This window comes from Andrographis paniculata, unplaced genomic scaffold, assembly GCF_009805555.1.
Source record: "Andrographis paniculata isolate CXL003 unplaced genomic scaffold, ASM980555v1 Contig54END, whole genome shotgun sequence".
NCBI lineage: Eukaryota > Viridiplantae > Streptophyta > Magnoliopsida > Lamiales > Acanthaceae > Andrographis > Andrographis paniculata.
In genome coordinates, this window is record NW_026137589.1 from 2,599,371 (window position 1) to 2,621,894 (window position 22,524).

The window sequence follows — 22,524 nt, forward strand, 5'->3', positions numbered from 1 at the left end:
ATTCCGAAATTATAGGAGGCATTGATTTGTTTAATTAGATATCTTAATTAATATTTTGAATTACCAAAATATCCTCAATCAAACTCAATTGTTGGATTGCAAGTAGAAATGATCAAACGGATTAAAAATATTTATGATGCTCTTGAATTTTAATCAACATTAGAAGGATACCAAAATTCCATAAATATATATATACTCAATTTGTTCCAATACAATAATCTTTTTTACAATTTTTATTCGTCCCAAAACAATAGTCTCATCTCCATAAATAATCATATCACTATAAAACTACATTTACTTTTTCATTATTATTACACAAATTGCTACTACTTTTTACATTAATATACTTACAAAGGCAAAAAAGTTTTTTAGCCATATTTTTTATCCACTACCAATATAATATTAATTTTTTTTTAAATTTTATACTAAATGCAACTAGACTATAGCTTTGAAGGAGTATAAGATAAAATAAAATAAAAGAGAGTGGAAATTAATTAAGGTGAAGACAACTCACATCATAGGAAGGTACAAATAGTAAGTGTAGGTACTATAAATAGGTGTAATAAAAGGCGAGGCCCCTACTCCACATGAAGGGTTTGACTTTTTAAACGTCAAGGAATATTTTTTTTGATTTTCTGGCTCTGATTCCACGCTGCCCCACGTGGAATTAGGTCTAGTTTTCTTTGGTAGGTTTTCACCATTAATGCCGGCCATTGTAATTGTTAGTATTAAATTGGCTCACATATTTTAAAAGAAAATAATATTCCCTCTCTCTCTCTCTCTCTCTCTCTCTATGGTTGTTATTTATTTTTTTACGTAAATTTTTTAATATTAGTATTATAATAAGTTGTAATATAAAAGACGAAAATATTTCTATTAGTATTGTGCAATATAAAAGTAATGATATTTATATATTATAAGTTGGAAGGATATTTATTATGTTAAATATTTAGTACAATTACTAAATTAGGAAATAATAACCTTGTTTTGGGACAGACGAAAATTAAAAACGACAACCTTTCAATGGGACAGAGGGAGTAAATATCAGATAATACGTATTCATATAATATATATACTCCATTGCTATTTACTTTTTGCACGTAGATTTTTAAATATTACTAGTATTATAATGAGCTGTAGTGAAAAATACGAAAATACTTCTATTAGTATTCTGTAATATAATATAAAAGTAATGTCATTTGTGCAATATAGTATAAGTTGGAATGATATTTATTATATTAGGTAGGTAGTGCAATTACAAAAATAGGAAATGATAACCTTGTTTTGGGACGGACGAAAAATGAAAAATTACAACATTTCAATGGGACAGAGGGAGTATATAGAAGTTGTGGTGTGCTTTTATAAAATTTTATAAAACTTTTATTATTCATTAATTTGATTTTTAAAAATATCAAATCAAATATTTATATTTTTTATTTGTAAATTATATTAAAAATTAATTTTACATTTAAATATCACATCATTACATATTTTTATCACATTATATCACTATTCAAATTCAAATTTTTTACTATTCAAATTTCAAATTAAAATCCAATCTCCAAACAAACACACCCATAATACATATTTTGATAGTACCGCATATAATTTTATGTAACATAATATATTATAGTTTTTGCAATAAATTATATAACACAATATAATATATAACTCACATATTAAATATTAATATAATATATAATATATATTTTAAAAGCACGTTATATAATTCTAGGCATACGATTTTAGTACAATAAGCAAACTATATAATATAACACAATATATAATTCACACAGCACATATTTTTATTTACTTTTGCTAATATATTCTTAATTATCTCAACTACCGTTTTCATGTTATTGTAGATACGATAATTTATATAAAAAGTATAATGAGTAAATAATAAAAAATATATTAGTAAAAATAATTATAAATTAAGATAATTAATTTAATTTAATTTAAATTAAAATTTTAAAATGAGATTAAAATTTATATTTATTTTTAAAAAAATAAAAATGATATAAAATATAAGACAAAAAAAAATGATAATAACTCAACATCATTTAGTGCATATGTTTAATGATAAAAAGAATATATATATATATATATATATTTACAAAATATCAAATGGAAATATCATTTAAATAAAAAAACTAGTTTTTAAATCAAAACCAAACCAAAGCTATGAATTGCATATTCAACAACAAATCCCTAACAATATAGACACATGAGATCAAATAGAAAACAAGCAATATCTCTGAAAGTTTCAAAAAAAATTTCACCAAACAAATGAGTTGAAAATGATGCTGTTTATGAATGCAAAACTGATCAAAAAACATATTAAACATTCAAAACTTAAATTGCTTAAACTTGTGAGATATGGTGAATTATGAGATAGCCACCCTGCTTTAACAACTCTAATTCCACTTCATATAATCCTTGCTGAATTTTTGCAATGATTAAAACATGTTTATTCAAAAAATGATGAAACATAATACTCCTTTTTGTATGTTTATTAATCATGAGGGCTGAAATCACTAAAGAAAACTACATTTATTCTATGGGTTGTTTACCTGGGTCGAGGAGAACTATTCAATAATAGACATAGTCTACGAATTCGGGTGTGTTTGTTTGGAGGATTGAATTTAAATCCAACTATTCATTCAATTTTTTTTTCCCAAAAAAACATCAAATCAAACACCTATTTTTCATTTTTTATATTATACTAAAAATCAATTTTACATTCAAAACATCACTCAACACCTATTTATATCACATCATACAACTATTCAAATTTAAAATTTTTACTATTTAAATCTCAATTCAAAATCCAAACCCCCAAACAAACACACCCTAGCGACTACTCACAAGTACTTGTCTAATTGCCTCGACGTATGTAATACATTATTGTCATGTGTTCCATAAGAATTGTGGTTATAGGGTGCTATCCCTACATGCTCATTTAAAAATCTAATGATGATCTAACGACATACAATAATCTAGGATGTCTAAAAGATGAAATGTATCTCATAAAATTGGAAAACAAAATCAACGCACAATGTGTCAAATATTTGAAAAACTCCCACATGTCAACTACAATTGCGTTCAATTTGGCTACAACGCCAAGGTTTGTGCATGCGCGTGTCTATATATATATATACACACATGTAAAGCTAACTGCGATGACTTGAGTTTGAACTCAATTCAATGAATATGTTTGTAACTATTTTTAAAGAGCAACAATCCAAAGAAACTCCAAAATTATGTGCCAAATCCATAAACTACAAATGCATAAATCCATATTTTATCCAAAGAGCCTCTATCTCCTGCATCATATTTTTAGCATTTGAAGAATTTTGTGGTTTGTTCCCGCCGTATCTAACTCTTTGGAACTAGAGCTCCATAGAGTTGAGGATTGCCATCATAAATCGAGGGTCATCAAGAGTTTGCACTTAATTTCTTGTAGGAATTGGTTTTGATAAATTATTGTTGGACAAGTTCAAATGACTGAGAATATATAGGTTCAATAGCCTATAAGGGATTATTCCAAATAAATTGTTGTCATAAAGATCAATAGATTCCAGAAATGTCAAGTATCAAACCTTTAATGGATTTTTTCTATTCAAGGAATTATGTGACAAACCGAAAACATACAATTTACGAAGGCTCATCAACTCATAAGGGATGTAAGCAATCTTGATTCAATATAAATGAATATAATATTTGTTTCTCAATCATGTCTATTTTTTTTCCAAAGAAATGTTAGATATATCTGGTAAACCATTTGTTTCCTATGTCTTAAACTTCTAGAATATGTAACGTAGAACAAATGTTGCTTGATAAGTTATTTATCATATTATCAAAAAATTATTAGATTATAACGATGAAAGACAACTTTGGAAGACTTCTTGAAATGTCATAATTGGAAAAATATAAAATTGGTATCCATTATCGTAAGATGAGAAATTTTATGAGATACATTAATTAAAAGGGTAAACAGTTTTTTTAGTCCCGTAACTGGATCCCTTTATTATTTAAGTCCCGTAAGTGGAGCATGTCGCAAACTAGTCCCATAAGTGAAAATTTTTCGTTGTTTTAGTCCTCCGGCGTCGGAGACACCCGCGTGGCTCGCCGGAGGTGACGTGTCCGCCAGTTGTCGCTGACCTGGCGGACACGTAGATTTTTTTATTTTTTTTTTCATTTTTTAAAATTTTTTTAAAAACTTACTTTTAATTTATTTTTAATTTTATTTGTATTTTTTTATTTTTTTTATTTGGTCAAATTTAAAAAAATTAAAATAAAATGAAACAAAAAATCCACGTGTCTGTGAGGTGTCGCTGACCTGGCGGGACACCTGGCGGACACGTCACCTTCGGCGAGCCACGCGAGCGTCTCCGGCGCCGGAGGACTAAAACAACGAATATTTTTCACTTATTGGACTAGTTTGCGATAGGCTCTACTTACATGACTAAAATGATAAAAGGGTCCAGTTACGGGACTAAAAAAACAGTTTACCCTAATTAAAAAGAAGGAACCAGCTCGATCCAAGTTTAAAATTGATCGAGTTGGAGGATACACCGGGTCATTTTAATTTTGAGAGCTTTTAAAAGTGAACTTCATAATTATTCTATCGAACAAATTGTTTAAAAATCCAACATCTCTAGATTTGTTGGTTGCCTCAAAAATATTGGAATGAATTGTTTTAAACTATTTGAATTGTATTCACTTATGTATATATATATATATATATATAATGATATAATCATAGAATGCAATATATTTGGTTTATAATTTTTGGTGTGTTTACTTTTAATTTTGTTTTGAAATTTGAATTTACTTTTTTTTTATTTAAATAATAATTTAATATTATATTTTATAAGAAAAAATAATACTCCCTACGTCCCACATACCAGGTCCACGTTGCCGTTTCTGTTCGTCCCAAATACCAGGTCCACGTTGCCGTTTCTGTTCGTCCCACATACCATGTCACTTTCCTTTTTTGGAAAATAATTACACACTTTAATCTCATTTTAAAATTTTTAATTTTTTAAAAAAAATTTAATTAAACTAATTAGTTATCTTAATCTTAATTTATAATTATTTATATTATAGGATAATTATTTTTACTAATACATTCTTAATTATCTACTAATTACACATCTCCTAAAATACTGTATCTACAGTGTATCAGACACGATATGCGGGACGGATGTAGTATTTTTTTTATTGAAAACTATGAGAGTTGAGTAGTGAAAGAAATAAATAAAATTGTGAACACCAAATTGTTTAGAAAATATAATAGATTGAATTAAAACAATACAAATTAACTTAGTAAAATTATTTGTAAAAATAAAATAAAATAAAATAAACACTCTTAAATAGATGTGAAAACAATTTATATTGAAACAAATTAAAAAATCAATACAAATTTATTTATTATGTTACTTAAAAATGAATAATTTTGCTTTATTTTATAAATAACAATAACAAAGAGATGTCTTATTGGGAGTTGGCACGAGAATTAAGGAATAATAATATTTAATTGAAAGTAGTATAAAGTAAAATATAAATTACTAAAATGCCCTTATATTTTGAAGGATTTTAAAGAGTAGGTTAGAGTAATAATTAGAGTTAGTTTGGAAAAGTATGAATAATTTTGTTATAAAGTGGGGACTACGGTTACTAAATAAGGAAACGAAGACAATTATTTTGGGACATACGAAAATAAAAAAACAAAACAACTCTTTCGGGACGGAGGGAGTAATAAAATATACATTTTGTTTTTTGAGATTTAATAAACTTCTCTTAAAAAAAATAAAAGATGCACTCACTCAAGGTAGGGACCACTCTGCCCTCCGTCCCATGTTGGATGTCTGAGTCACTGTAGATACGAGAATTTAGAATAAGTATAATTAGTAGATAATTAAGAATATATTAGTGAAAATAATTATCCTATAATATAAATAATTATAGATTAAGATTAAGATAACTAATTAATTTAATTAAAATTAAAAAATTAGAAAATTTAAAATAAAATTAAAGTGTATAATCATTTTCCAAAAAAGAAAAGTGACATGGGATGTGGGATGTGAGACGAACAAAAACGGCAATATAGACATGGTAGGTGGAACGGAGAGAGTATTAATTAATGATTTATATCTGTATGCAAAATTTAAATGTTTGACTATTTTACTGTAAGAAGTTATCATTAAACTCAATGAGCATGGATTGATAACTATTGCTACTCAGTCGAGTTAGGTATTATTATATTATGTGCAAAAGTATAAAAATGGTATTTATGAGTGATTAAATTGGTTAATCATAATCAAATTAATTAATATAAATAATTATCTAATTTTCAGTTTAAACGGTATATTTCAACTAATATAACAATTTTATATGCTCTGTGTAAAATACTCAAATATCATCAATTAACTTATATTAAAATTTTCAATTTATGATTATTTATGTACACATAAAACTATTTAGAATGAAATCGGGCATATTGATATTTATAATGTTTTCATATGCCAAATAGACAAATATATATATATATATATATTTCATTTCTACACTACATTGAAATGACGGACAGTACAAATTTTCTTTTGACTTTGAATAAATGCATTTTCTTGTAAACACGACAATATCAAAATTTTCACAAGTTAAATTTATAATAATTCTCTCTTTATACCACCTAAATAGTTTTTTTTTTTTTCACTTAGGATTGTTTATCTTAATAGTTTTTTTTTTTTTTTTTTTTTTTTTTAGTCTATAAGGGAAAAGTTTAGTATTTTCACAAAGTCTTGCTTTTGCTGCTATATCTGGAGTTACTATTACTGTTGGACAAGTTCACGTGACTTAGAAAATATAGGTTCGATAGACTATAGGAGATTTTTGCAAATAAATTATTTTCGTAAAGATCAAAAGATTCCAAAAATACGACGTTTCAAATATTTAATAGAATATTTCTATCAAGAGAAATATGTGACAAATTGAGAACATGAAATTTAAGAAAGTGGTCCGTCAACTTTGAAGGGATTTAAGCAATCTTGATCCCAATAAAAATGAATATAACGATTATTTCTCAACCATGCCTGAAATTTTTCCAAGTAATGCTAGATGTATCGAGTCAAGTTACTGTTTTTGAGGTCTAAAACTTTTAGAATATGTAATATTTAGCAATATTGTTCAACAAGTTATTTATCATGTTATCGGAAAATTATAAAATTATTGTGATGTAATACAACTTTGGCAGAGTTCTTGAAATACCGAATGTTGCAAGATCAATTTTTTAAAAGATATATAAGTTGAAAAGAAGGCACCATCTCGATGCAACTTTAAAATTTTGAGAGCTTTTCAAAGTGAACCTAAAAAATATGTCATATTGAACAAGTTGTTTGTCTCTATATTTGGTGGTTACCCCAAAAATATTGGAATTGATTGTTTTATACTATTACTTGAATTATATTCACTTGAGAATTTAGAGAAGTTTTATTTTTATCCACGTGATTGAACATATTAGATTATGTATTTGTATGTTTGGTGCTTACATTATATATCTTAACATTCAATCTAAATGTTGAATATACTTAGATCAAGCAACTAAAGCTACAAATCAAAGTATGGTGCACCATCATAAACTCACACCTAAAGAAGGGAAATAGAATATAATAAAAGAAGATATGCAATGTTTCAAATAAGGCTAATGCAAACATCTCGAGGATATGTATGCATGCATGAATAGACAAATAACTCAAATACTTAAATGACATATTTGAAATATATCATCTTTTAAATTGTAGTGTAATCAAGCAAATAAAATAGAATAATTCATATACGAAAACTTTAAACTATTATACTTTTTATTTTGACAAAACTTCAAGATAGGTTGCATGGTAAAGATATAAAATCATTAGTTTCTTAGAATAGAACAAAATAATACTAAAATAGATTATGAAAAAATCTCATTATCCAAAATAATGAAAGAACTAAGAATTAGATCAACAAAAAATTTAGAGCTTAGCAAGAATATCTTGGCTCGTGTAATTAACAATTGGTATTTACAAAAATCAGATAATTTTGCATGCACATTATACTGAATTAGATAAAAGGACAAAAGACAAAATGAAACAATAGAAATAACGCATTTACTTACTTCCAAGAGCATATAGAAACCAATTTTCAACTTTCAAACCTTAATCAATATTGTTTAATAACTTCTCTTCCTATGAAAGCTAATAAATATACACTTCTTTCTTTCTTTTGTAAATAACACAAAAATAGCAATCCAAATTTCATGTTTTGTCTCAATAGTAAAATGTATGCAATAAAAGCACCATAAACATATTTTACTTCAAGAATTTGATCATTACTGATATTATATTGGACAGTCTTGTATCAAAAGTAAATATAGGAGCTAGAAAAAAGAAACTCACCTAACAATGTGATATGTACTTTTATGGTATATCACTCCCATTTTTGTAATCTCATTTCCACAAAATTGGGTAGGATGGAACCTCAAGTGAAAATGAAAATATATGTGAATGAAGTAAAATATGCAAAAGAAGTGGTTAAAATTCCTGTGAAAATGCAGTATTTTATGGTAAATGCAATAAAAAAAAAATATAATTTTAGAAAGCAATAAGATAGTTTATCATCAGATGAACAAATTAAACACTATTAGGAAGCCAACATAACTTATTTTAAAACTTCAATTTTATTAAAAGAAACACCAATCCTTATAAAATAATTTATCAAGCCTTTGAATTGCATCACTTGCCTCTAAATAAATCAAAATAGTCATTTACAGTAAACACATGCTTGAAGAAAACAAAAGTATAACAAAATATTCTCCAATCATAGCATATCAAAAGAAGAATCATTCTTACCAAGGTAATCTCAAGATAAACAAGATAATGATACAATCAAAACATTAATTACAATAGCTCCAAGTCTTCCAACATAAACACCATTCAATAAGTAACAATCTAATCTTGTTTGGTTTCTTGTTTTCTCTAAATTTGTAACAATAAAAAAAAAAATAGCCATCCAAAGACTTCCCTCTATTTCTGTTCACTTAGCACACAAATTAGAAGGACAATAAATATAGAAAACAGTTTGGTAGAAAACTTCCAAGAGTATCGGGAAAAATGAAGTCAACACAACCACCTCTCTCATAACATTTAGCAATAAATCGAAATAAAAAGATTCCAAATAAATAAACAAGATCCAACCACAAGCAAGCATTCTACAAGTCGAAATGACTTGAGGTATCAATAAATTTTTATTTTTAGACCTAAATTGCAGAACTCACTGTTCACAATATTTACAGTTGTTTTTGCAATAATCAGAAGTAAATTTTACCTTACGTTTGGAGCCGGTAAAATGTTTTCGACAATCTGCACAAAAACATGATTTCCCAGCAACACACAGCGTCAAGCCCCGACCAGAAATCACAACCGAAAAACATAAGCGACTGCTCCTACTTCAAATTAAGAATATCTGACAAAATTGATTGAGGGAGACGAAAATGCAAACAAACACAGTAAATGAAAATTGTGAAAAGGCGAATAGAGATCGACCCACAGGGGGACCGAGCTATTTTTAGGAAGTAAGGACAAGCGGTGAAGGCAGAGAGACTCTATAGTGGCTTCCTCGACACGATTTTTGGATGTATGGAAGTTGGAGGCTAAGGGAGGAATGAATGATCGGTTTCCGGCTTGTCTGAGAAGACGATGAGGAAGAAAATATGTTGCAAGAGAGAAAATTGTTCCAAGAAAAAAAGGCAAAATAGGCAAAAGTGTAATATTAGATGTCAAAACCCTAGGTGCGTATATATTAGTAATCAAATATATATTATACACTACAAAAACGTATCTAATTAGCTACAATATTTTTAATTACGAAATATTTTTGTAATTAAAACGTGTCATTTAACAACAAAATCAAATTTTTGTAGTTATATTTTTTTTTTCAACTTGCATTGTAAAAAAAAAAACATATTTTTCGTTATGAAAGTCATATTTTTTTGCTAAAGACCTTTAGTAATATGGTATCGTCGCAAAAGCTTTTTTGCTATAAATTCATTACCTTTTATTACGAATTTTTTTTAGCAAAGTTTCAATATTTTTTAGTGATATTAATATATTTTTAATGATATAATAATAGCTTGTGATATTTTGGTTTATATTTTTGGTGTTTTCAGTTTTTAACTTTATTTTGGATTTTGAATTTAGTTATTTTATTTAAATAATATTTTGATTTATATTTTATAAGGTAGATTAATATATTTTTATTGGTCATAAAAAAATATGAGAGTTGAAGAGTTAAAAAAGAAAAAAAGAAAAAAGAAGTGAAGATCGACTCCCAAATTGTTAGAAAAATATAATAGATTGAATTAAAAAAAATACAAATAAGCATATCATTATTAAAATTATTTGTAAAAAAAATATTTTAAAAATAAATACTCTTAAACTGAGATAAAAAAATATTTATATAAAAATAGATAAATAAATAAATAAATAACATTATTTATAATCTTAAAAATGAATTATTTTACTTTATTTTACAAACAACAATAAAAAATAATAATATATACATATTAAAAAAAAAAAACTATTTTAAGAATCATAAAATCTTCTTAACAAATTGACTCTAGGTAGGGATCATACAATCCTTATCTATGGTTCGACTGTGAATATAACAATATTGATTAATGTTTGATATCTATGCAAAATATAAATATTTGATTTTTCTACTATGTGAAATTGTAATCCATTCAACACGACGAGCATTGATTAATGATTGTTAGACAACTACTGCTATAATGTCGAGTGATGTAGATTATATTTTTGAGTGCTTAATATTAAGTTAATCACAATCAAATTGATTAATATAAATAATTATTTAATTTTCAATTTGAATTGTATAATTCAACTAATTTAATAACTTCACATGCTTTATAAAAAATACTCAAATATCGTCACTTAGCATATATTAAAAGCTCTCATTCATCATAATTTATATACACAATAATCTCCTTAAAACGAAATCTGACATATTGATATATATAATATTTCCACACGTCAAATAAAAATTTATATCTCTAATTTCTACTGACATTGAAATGGCGTGTCAATGTAAATTTTCTCTTGATTTAGAATAAACATATTGCATGTTGGACACGACAATTTCAAAATTTTTCATGGGTTAAATTTATAATAGTATTATCTTTGTACCCCTAAATAGTCTTATTTTTCATTTAAGATTGTCTCGTCTTAATAATTTCTTTTTATTTATAATTTATAAGAGACAAATTTAGTGTTCTGGAAAATTATTGTTGAACAAGTTAAAGTAACTCAGAAAATATAGGTTCAATAGACTATAATGGATTCTTCCAAATAAATTATTGTTATAAAGATCAAGATATTCAAAAAATGTGAAATTTCAAATATTTAGTAGAATTTTTGTATTCAAAGAATTACGTGACAAATTGAAAACATACAATTTAAAAAGGCTCATCAACTATGAAGGGATGTATGCAATCTTGATCCAATAAAAATGAATATAATATTTGTTTCTCAATCATGCTTGAAAAATTTTCAAAGCAATATTGGTTGATCGGGTCAATTTATTATTTCTGAGGTTTAAAATTTCTAGAATAGATAACATATAACAAATATTGCTCAATAAGTTATTTATTATATTACCGAAAAATTATAAAATTGTCATTGTATAAGGCAATTTGGACATAGTTCTTAAAATGTCGCAATTGGAAATTAGAATATTGATTTCCAATGTTGCAAGATAAAAAATTTTATGAGATAGAACAATTGAAAAGAAGCACTAATTCGATGCAACTTTAAAATTGATCGGACTAGAGGATTCACCAAATCCTTTTAATTGCAAAAACTTTTCAAAGTGAATCTAAAAAATCATTCTATTGAACAACTTGCTTGAATATCTAACATCTCACGGTGGTTGTCCCAAAAATATTACTTTCTTCGTCCGGATTAATTATATTATATTTTTTTTTTTGGTTTTCAGGTAAATATGAATAATCTATTTATGGTAAATAACTATATTTATTTACAATTTATTATTACTATTTTAATAAATAATAACTAATTTGTCATTATTTTTTTTTAATTACACACTACTTTATTATTAATTTTTTAATAAAAATTTTATAATATTCTCACTTTGTTTTTACCTATTTTATTTTTATATTAAAATATTATTATTTTTTAGTTTATGTGCCCTTACATTGTCCCATAATTAGTCCGAAAGAAGGGAGTAGAATTGATTGTTTTAAACTATTCGAATTGTATTGTACATATATATATATATATATATTACTTCCCTATTCCGTAAATTGTGTAGGTTTGGCTGGGCACAAATATTAAGAGATAATAATATTTTAATATTAAAGTTGGATACGTCATAAGTAAACGAGAGTATTATAGAGAATTATTTAAAGAATTGATAAAAAATAAAAAATAGTAGGATAAATAGAAAAAATAGTGACAAATTGATTACATTTGTTAAAGTAAATGTAATAAAAATATGAATTGATGAAATTATTTACTATAAATAGATTATATATAAGTTTAACTGGCGGAACAAAAATAGAATAGGGACATAATTTTGACAGACGGACGAAATAATTTAATTTAAATGATATAATTATTCGATGTGATATCTTTCTTTTATATTTTGAATGTGTTCACTTGAACTTTGTTTTGGATTTTTTAATTTAGTTTTTTTATTTAATTTCTAATTTTAATTTAATATTTGGCAAAAAATAATAATAATACTCCCTCCGTCCATTTTAAAAATATACATTTATTTTTGGCGCAAAGTTTAAAAGATAATAGTATTTTAATTATAGTGAATAATTAAAAATAATTTAAAAACAATTTTGTGTTTGTTTTTTTTGGTGTAAATAGTATAAGTAATGATGTGATAGTAAAGTAGAAATATTTATAGAAAAAATAGTTCATAGTTACTAAAAAAAATAAAATAATTACTTTGTAATTGGACAATCTTAAATAAAAATATGTGTACTTTTGTGAGTAGACGGATGAAAAATATTTTTATTGATCATAAAAATTAAGTATAATAACACAGAATCAATATGTGATTTGATGAAATTACATCAAATCTCTCATTTTTTTCAAAAACTATGTCAGGTCCCATCATAGTTTCATAAACCATATACACTCACCCTGGTCTTAATAGCAGCTGACAACATTAATTTTTAACCTGAAATCTTTGTTATGCCCTTCAGCAACTTAATGTGTATATATATATATATCTTCTTATGCACGTAATTTTGTATTTTTCTTTGATGCTTAATATTTGGATTATCATTTCATTCTACATTTAGCTACTTCTTCCACACTGATATTTCATTCCTCCGACGAGCATCAAACAATTCTATAGCAAGTAATCAAGTTATCCAAAAACAACATAAACCTAAGAACCACAAAGGCACAACTCCACACAAATCTACATAATAGAAACGTATGAATCATTCCTCGGAAATTTGTATCTACACTATGTATTCCCACCATCGCTTCCATCAACACCAAACATCGACAACCCAACCTTCAATTTTTGATTAAGAACTTTTGTTAATGATACACAATTGTAAAAATCAAATGTTACAGATAAGAAAGGCCTAATATTCCATGAGTCTAGTCAATCAAAAACCATAACACCACACCTTCATCAATAACTCTACACGCAGGGAAAAAAAAAAAAACAATATTATATATTTTCTTCTATTCTTTCATTACAGTCCACAAAAAAAAAATAAAAAATAAAAAATTCTAGAGTTTTCAATTTCCCCAAACCTTCCTCCTCCAACTCTTCTTCTAACGACCCTCAAAACTTCGCTCAAACCCAAATTGAGTGAAGAATATAAAAAATTTCTAAAATACAGAGAACGAAAGCGGGAAAGAAAGAGAAAGAATGGTCACTGAATCTTTTTGAATATATGGAGACTTTAGGTAGGCATATATAAATTTTTATGCCACTGCTTCATGGATGGATTAGGGTTCCTGTTTATTGAACCAGGGTGAACAAATTGAACCCAAAAGAGCTCAATTGAAATTGAATTTGATTTGGATAGGTTGGGGTTTGGTATATTCTCGAATCAAATACTTCCCTATGGTTCTAAGTAATTTTGTACTATTTGTTAATGTTGAATATAAGATGAATATGTATATTTGTAATTCCAAAGTTCATGAATAGAGATTTTGAAATTCATTTATAGTTAAGGCATATGCAAATTAAACACTGTTACATAAGAACGGTCAGAGGTAGACTTTATGAAATCATGAGAGAATTTAACGCAATTTTATAAGAATGAAAAATTTGATGCAATTTTATGAAATTATGTGAGTTTTGTATTGTTTTGCCTAAAAATTATGAAAGTTGAATAATTAAAGAAAATAAGAAGATTCCCTATGATCTGGTTTTGAACATAATAAATATTGGTTTATGATTCATTTTTATTGTAAATTTAAATATTTGATCTTTGTATTATGTAAAGTTGTGACTCATTAAATATGATGAGCATTGCTTGATGACTTGATAAGCAATTCTTGCACCTATATAGAGTGATGTATTACTATGTTGTGTGCAAAAATACAAAAATAATATTTATCAGTAATTAAATAGATTAATATAAATAATTATCTAATTTTTTTAGCTTGAATTGTATAGTTTAACTAATATAATAACTTCATATGTTAAATAATTAATATAATTATTTTAAAAAATATTCTTTATATTAAATAATTATTTAATATAAATAATTATCTAATTTTTAGCTTGAATTGTATAATTCAAACTATACATCATCACTTAACATAGATTTGAGTTCTTCCATTCAAGATTATTTATATACATATTAAACTAATTAAAATGAAATTTATATATTGATATATATATATATATATATTCACGTATCAAATAAACAATTTGATCTCTCTCATATCTGATTTTTTAAAAATTATGATAAAATCACAATTATATTAAAAAAATATATATTTGTACTTGTATTTTATTTTAATTTTATATTATGTAATATTTTATTAATAAAATATATATTTTTTGCAATATGAATATTTATATCTAATTTACAATTTATAAAATACATATTTTTTGCAATATGAATATTTATATCTAATTTATAATTTATAAAATAATACAAAATATTAAAAAAAAATTAAAAATACCTAATACTATAACAACAACAAAATTAAAGGATCAATATATAATAATAAAAATATATTGCTCCACTTTTGGAGGAATATACATCTTTCTCCAAAGCATTTCTCCAAAAATGGAGGAGGAAGTTGACACCGATTGAAATATATTTTACTTTAATAATGGAGGAATTCTCCAATTATAGTATCGATTGGACATACTCTTAGAATAAACGTATTGTCGTGTAAATACGGTAATTTCAAAAAATTTTCATGTTAAATGTATAATAGTACTCTTTTGTTCCACCTAAGCAATTTTAATTTTTAATTTACAATTGTCTCACCTCAATAAATTTATACATATATATTTTGTAGCTCCTATTTAATTATAAATATATATATATACTTTTATTTACTAAAACACCATCACACACTATAAATAAATCTAAGGATGATTTTTCCATCTTGAATAAATTCACTCGCTAACGTAATCCTATTATTTATTAATTTGCTATTTAAAAAAAAAAAGAAATTAAAAATTGAGACAATTCCAATGAGATTGAAATAATAATAACAAAGAAATGAAAATCAGACCCTTAGTATTATTAGGGAAAAGAAAAAGAAAAAATCAAATATTTTTTAAATACAAGATTAAATGAATAAAAATCGTAAATAATTATCATTATAACAAAAAAAAAATGGACTGTCATTTGTGAAATGTGTGTTGGTTTTAATTTTTTTAGTTTAATATATTTTGTTATGAAATGTATATTTTATATTGAATGTTAATTTTTTTGGTAAGACAATAAAATATATATTATATATATATATATATATTGAGAATTTTATTAATAAAAATATAAATAAATAAAGCCTATTTATTATGGATTATCTTCATATTCATTTCCCTAAAAATATATATACCAATATACGGGATTTGAAGTGTTTTAGGTTTGTATTTATATTTGTATTTTAATAGTATTTTGAAGCCATACTTTTTAAAAAAATTATAAAAATAATATAAGAAATTCTCTAATGATAGTTGTATCTTAGTTTTAGCTTATCTTCAGAGGAAATGATATTTTTGTTCTCTTTTACTATTTCTCATGTCAATGCTTATCTTTCCTATGTTAATTTTGAAAGGAATTTTTTGCTCAAATTATTATTTAATAACCTAATTATACTTCAAATTAAATTTCAAAAACCATTTTTATATAATAAAAAATCATAAATATTAGAATTAATTCACAAATTAACCTAATTATTCATAAATTACTCCATGAAAATGATGATCCTGAACTACTGGTATCCGTTTAATTTACTCTTGCACTCTTCATTGGGGTTTGCTCGAAATCCTTTCCATAATCGGGCTTTTCCTTAGGGACGCCACTGACTTTCTTGCAAACCAGGTGTGCACTTCAGGACAGTCTTCGACTTTTCTTTTGCATTCCATCGTCGGAGCCTCATAAGTATTGTCACGAGATACAGACATACATGATCTTCCATATTTTCTTTTTTCGTGAGGTTTGTCTACCCAAGTTGTGATAGTTGGATTTTTTGCTTTTGTCTCGACATATTGTCTACTTGTGGAGGGAGTGTAGCTCAAGCGGTTGGACTCTCCTTCTATATATATATATATATATATATAACCTACCCCTCAATAGATCAAACATAGATTTCTACATAATTGATAATTTTACTCACTTTGTCATTATATTAGCTAGTTGATCTTAACTGGCACGTTATATGTACCAGTTCGCACCCGTATGTGTTTCGATCTTCCATGCACAACTCAATGTTTTGATAGCTTGATTGTACATGTATTATCACATAGTACCACCATTTCATCACCTTTCTTGTTGAAAATTGTGTGACTAGTATGAATTAATTAATTAAAACAATGGAATTGTATGCTTTTGGTCACATTAGATATTCGAATAAATGATGTCATTATATTGTTGTATCTCAACTTATAACTCTTGAATAATACATTTATTCTCTTTACACGGGTGAATTTTTACGTTGAACTCATTGATTTTATATCATAATATATTCTCGAGTGAAAGTACGTATATTTTAGTCTAACAAAAATAAAGCATTGAATTGATTAGTCTAAGGGTGTATTTCTTTATGGGGATTTGGGAAAATTTGGATTTGAGTTTGATTTTTATTTGAATTTTGAGATGAGTTTGAATCTGAGTTTTAATGTTTATTTTGTGTTTAGATTTGGTTGAAGTTTGAGGAATTTTTATGTGTATTGATTTGATGATTATAAATATAATAATATAAATGTGTATTAATTTGTATAGTTTAATTATAATTTTATATTATATCTACATATATATTTTTAAATTTTTATTTATTTGTATTATAAAAAATTTTATTCTCTAAAAATAATATATATTTTATATATTTTATTAAATTATAATTATTATATTTTTTTATATTTATATTTTTAAAAAGTATATATAAAAAAGAAAGAAACAGACACGAACAACTGTCCCTCCAAACTCCTCAGCCAGAATTGGGCTGGATTACTTTATTTGCACAGGAATTCAGCCTAAATCTGGGTTGGACAAACACGCCTAAATGATCAAAGTAAACTAATATTCCATCCGATCGCTTAAGAATCTATCTATTTTTTTTATTTTGGTCCGTCCTATAACAAAGTATTAGTTTTTTTTTTTTTTTAAGTAATTGTACTATCTACCTAACATTACAAATACCCTTCTAATTTACAATATATTACACAGATGCCATTACCTTTATATCATACAATACTAATAGGATTAATTTAGTCTTTTTACCTTTATTTCTACTTTATCCCAATATAATACTAATATTTTTAAAACTCTATACAAAAAGCAAATGGACAGAGAGATTGAGTCGATGGGAGTATAATATTATATTAATCAAAACGCAGTATTCAATTCAAACTAATACTCCATATTCATTAAAAGTCGTGTTCAAATGAAAATTGGTAATAATCATCGTCATAGTCTAAATGCATGGCCAATCAGTCCCCCAACAACCACAGCTTAAAAACTGTGGTTCCACACGACATGATCAACCAGCCATTAACCAAACTCATGTCCAAATTCCAACATCCTTAATAACAACTACCTATTTATATATATATATATATATATATATATTCAAGACTAAATCCCATATCCCACATTCCAGATTAATTCCATCAATATTGATCATTCCATCTTCAACATGTCCTTAGTTGCAGAGGCCCCAGGCTTCATTCAAGTCTTCTCTAATGGCACCGTCAAACGCTTCGCTCCCCAGACAGTACCCGCCTCCGCCTCCGCAGAATGGTCCGGCGTCGTCTCCTCCACCACCCCCACCTTTAAATACAAGTCCAAGGATGTAATAATCGATTCCTCAAAGCCCATCACCGCCAGAATCTTCTTCCCCGACGTCTCCGCCTCTCCCCGTAAACTTCCCCTCGTCGTTTACTTCCACGGCGGCGGATTCTGCATCGGATCCACTTCCTGGGTCGGGTACCACAATTTCCTCGCCGGATTATCCGCCGTCGCCAAGGCTATCGTACTCTCCGTTGATTACCGGCTGGCGCCGGAAAATAAGCTCCCGGCAGCCTACGACGACTGCTACGCCGCCCTCCGGTGGCTCGGCTCGAGCCAGGAGCCATGGCTGAAGCAAGCCGATCTCAGCCGCGTCTTCCTCTCCGGCGACAGCGCAGGCGGGAATATAGTTCATCAATTGGCCGTGAAAACCCTAATCGCCGGAGAAAATGTTCCCGGCGTGGTAATCGGAGGGCTGATTCCGATCCATCCGTACTTCGGGAGCCGAGCGCGGACGGAGCTGGAGCAGGCGGCGGCGTCGGCGGAAGAAGTGGCGATGAACGATATGTTCTGGAAGCTGAGCTTGCCGGAGGGATCGGATCGCGACTACGATGGCTGTAATTTTGAAAAGAGGGCTTTTCCGGCGGCGGCGGAGTGGAGGGATTTTCCGGCGGTTATGGTGTTCGTGGCGGAGGGGGATTTTCTTAAGGAAAGAGGGGTGATGTACGCGGAGTTCCTGAGGAAGAAGGGAGTGGAGAAAGTGAGGGTTGTGGAAGCCATGGGAGAACAGCACGTGTTCCATGTGTGGAATCCTGAGTCTGAAGCAACGTTTCTGCTGCAGGAGCAGATCTGCAGCTTCATCCATGGCTGCCTCTGATACTGTCACAGAGAATGAATTAATTAATTCCAAAAATTATATATATATATAATAGTATGTAACTGTGAAATCAAATTTACTTCCTTTTATCATTATATTTGCATGAAAAAGACTCACGTTTTAACTAAAGAAATAGATACGAACTGAAAAATATATAACACCCTAATACACAAAACACCCTTTATTTTATTTATCATGTAAAATTCCTTGCGTTAATGCACGAATTTCTTTTTCTTTTTTTCAAAATTATATTTGGTTCTAAATAAAAATCTAAATTATACATATTTTATACAAATAAAAAACATAAAATATCTTAAATAATTTTTTAAAAATAAAATAAATAAATAAATACTTGATTAATCCTTTATTTTATAATTTTTGAAGATAAATTGTTATCTGTTTTTTTATAAAAACTATAAAAATAAACTATTGATCATTTATTTATTTATTTTATTCAAAAAAAAATATTTAAAATATTTTGTTTTTATTTGTGTCTTTATTTAAAATCAAACATAAGTTTCCGAAAAAAAAATAATATTTTATACAAACTTTACATCAATACAAGGGAATTTTACGAATAATAAATAAAACACGCACGCATTTTTACTAAAAACACAATAAGTGTGATATAATTTACCAAATGATATAGCATGGAAAAATTGGATATAAACTTTAAAATATTTTTTAATAAAAAAAAATTACGTAAAATTTATTATTAACGACTATTATTTAAATTACATGATTTTAAATCGGGCCATTCTAAAATCAGGCAGGGTCAGCCCAAGACAAAAGGTGTTGGGCTGACTTGAATTGCCAGTTCCAAAATTTTAACAGGTGTTTCTGCAAAAAGACGGGCGTGTTTGTTACAAATACGGCCGTGTTATTTATTTGCTGAAAATAAAAAAAATAAAAATGTCTTTTGTCTGGCGGTAATCTGAAGAGGAAGTTTGGGATATAAAATACCAAAAAGCGGTTTCACCAGTCTGGCACGCTTTCTAAAAGCGCATATATCATCCCTCTCACCTCTCTCTACCATCAGCCGAGTTGCACATCTGCAATGGCAGCGAAGGGGAAGTGGTCCAACCTATCAAAATACGCTTGTCGCGCGTATTTCTTCCTCATCCTTCTTCAGGTGCCTCTTTTTAGGTAATCAATTTTTCAGGGAGACTATCGCCGCTTACGAATTTTTTAGTTTTTATTTTGCATTTCAATTATACGTGTTACTGCAGTGGTAGTAGGTATTGGTAAGGCCGATTATGATTCAGTTGTTTCTTATTTTTGTGTTTAAGCATCTGGGTGATCTCTACGAATCCGGTGCTTCAAAGGAATCTTAATTCTGTATTTTCTAGGTTTTAATTTGACGGATATCGCACTTGATTCGGAAATTGGTTTAATTCGGATAGATCTTGTTGTATTGGACTAGATTTGTTGTTCTTAAGCAATTCACTGGGCTATGTAGTGATTTCATTGTTACTTAACTTATGTGTTCGACTGCATCATTTAGGTTACCTTCGAAGATTTTCTGTTTAAAATTACATTATTCATTTTTGGGAAGAGCTGACTGCTAGAATTGCTACTTCATGGAGTTGGATCATGAGAATTCCATGATGTGTTAAATTCGACAAATACCAGTGTTTGAGCACCTCAGTATCCCCTAACCTAAAGGATAATACTGATATGTTTTGTTTTCATATACCTTGTGCTTCACAGTGTTTCATCTTCATATATGCAATCTAATTTCGTCGATTGACCGCCATGGTTATTGCCATAAATCATAATAGCATATTATCCTAACACATCAACCTTTTGTTCCTGTATTTTTTGGTATATTCCTCAGAATTCAGTGCAGATCTGGCGTATGCACGTCGCCTATTCAGGTTACATCTTCTCAGTTGATATCTAGTGAGGTCTTCCCCCTTCCAGTGGTTAAGGCGCTACTTTATCCGGGAGCTTTTGTAAATGGCCTCATTAATAATATGACTGTTCCAAGCTGGGATAACTTGCTGAATATCTACAATTTGACCGACATAAAAGAAGCTTCTGCTGTAGTAGACCTGCAACGCTTGGAGGTTTTTCCCTTCCATTTCCTATCTATCTTATCTTGCGAATCTTTTCCCTGCTGTGAATTTTCTACTAATTTGATACTTGACCTAATATACTACCAAAACTTGTTTAAATTTTGATACTTTTTGTTTTATATGGATGGCCGTGAACTTGTTAATGCATCTGTTTCTTACGATACTGATTTAAAAGTCATAATCCCATGCTATTGTATTATTTCTAGATAAACATGGTTAATTCTGTTTGCTTGCCGTAATATGAAAAATAACAACTTGTGGAGTTCTTAAATAGTTAACTTCTCACCATTCCTTCACAACGGATTTTACTGGAACTCGAATTTTACGATTGTTTGGAGCAGGTTCTGGCTGGAAGTTACTTCTGTGTGGCTGGCTCTCTAATTGGTCTTTTAAAAGCCGGGAGGATGAGCATGTTCGGGACACTTCTAGTTATCTGGGGTCTCGTCAAAGAAGGGATTCTTGGAAAGCCAGTTAACACCGATCCAGCAACTGCAGTATTTGTTTACCCGACAATGTTGGTGGCATTGGCCTGTTCTTTCTTGTCAGTAAAATATGATCTTAAAAAGGTAGCCAGAGGCGGCACCGCCCCGACTCAACCTGTTGTGAAGCCTCTGAAGAGCTCCGCGAAATCTAAACTGAAATGATTCCAGGATGAAACACGGCCAGAAGGTGATGTTAGCTTAATTCTCTCGTGTGGTTTTACAGCTACCATGATGTAATTATGCTGAGAAGACATAACCGTTGAATGTTAGAACATTAATCGTACTTGTACCAGGAAGAAATTTGCGTTAAATGCGCAATGGCATCGTGGTTTTTTCGCCAAGCCTTTTGATCTGTGCTTACAAACAAATACATTCGGTTCTTTAACTCAGCTTAGAGCAGAGGAAAAGCTATCGCATGGCCTTTGCAAGCTCACAGATTTTGGTACATTTCTTTACTCTGTCTTTCAACTTATTTTTGTGATTTAGATTTGATTTAAATAATTTTTTGATATACTGTGAGACTAGAAATGACATATTGAATAGTGAAAGTTGAAT

At 28.0% G+C, this 22,524-nt stretch overlaps 2 protein-coding genes across 3 annotated transcripts; both read left to right on the forward strand.

The window, feature by feature from the left end:
• Positions 1 to 18,381: 18,381 nt before the first annotated feature.
• On the forward strand, positions 18,382 to 19,545 carry LOC127255819 (probable carboxylesterase 17). The gene has a single exon (XM_051281561.1). It carries the CDS (start codon positions 18,441 to 18,443, stop codon positions 19,407 to 19,409), a length of 969 nt encoding a protein of 322 aa, XP_051137518.1. The 5' UTR covers positions 18,382 to 18,440; the 3' UTR covers positions 19,410 to 19,545.
• An 842-nt stretch (positions 19,546 to 20,387) lies between these two features.
• On the forward strand, positions 20,388 to 22,402 carry LOC127255582 (uncharacterized). 2 transcript variants are annotated; one of them, XM_051281182.1, is made up of 4 exons: positions 20,388 to 20,555; positions 21,247 to 21,478; positions 21,829 to 22,156; positions 22,263 to 22,402. In XM_051281182.1, the coding sequence occupies exons 1-3, from the start codon at positions 20,467 to 20,469 to the stop codon at positions 22,129 to 22,131; spliced, it is 624 nt and encodes a 207-aa protein (XP_051137139.1). In that variant the 5' UTR covers positions 20,388 to 20,466; the 3' UTR covers positions 22,132 to 22,156; positions 22,263 to 22,402. The 2 variants fall into 2 exon arrangements, with proteins under 2 accessions (XP_051137139.1, XP_051137138.1); XM_051281181.1 differs by having other exon boundaries at positions 21,829 to 22,402.
• The last annotated feature ends 122 nt before the right edge of the window (positions 22,403 to 22,524 follow it).

Bases quoted from the DNA above. Each gene is read 5' to 3' on its own strand.
- LOC127255582 (XM_051281181.1), top strand. From the start codon at position 20,467: ATGGCAGCGAAGGGGAAGTGGTCCAACCTATCAAAATACGCTTGTCGC. The intron at 20,556-21,246 runs GTAATCAATTTT...TATATTCCTCAG, and splicing joins CTTCAGGTGCCTCTTTTTAG to AATTCAGTGCAGATCTGGCG. The intron at 21,479-21,828 runs GTTTTTCCCTTC...TGTTTGGAGCAG, and splicing joins TAGACCTGCAACGCTTGGAG to GTTCTGGCTGGAAGTTACTT.
- LOC127255819 (XM_051281561.1), top strand. From the start codon at position 18,441: ATGTCCTTAGTTGCAGAGGCCCCAGGCTTCATTCAAGTCTTCTCTAAT.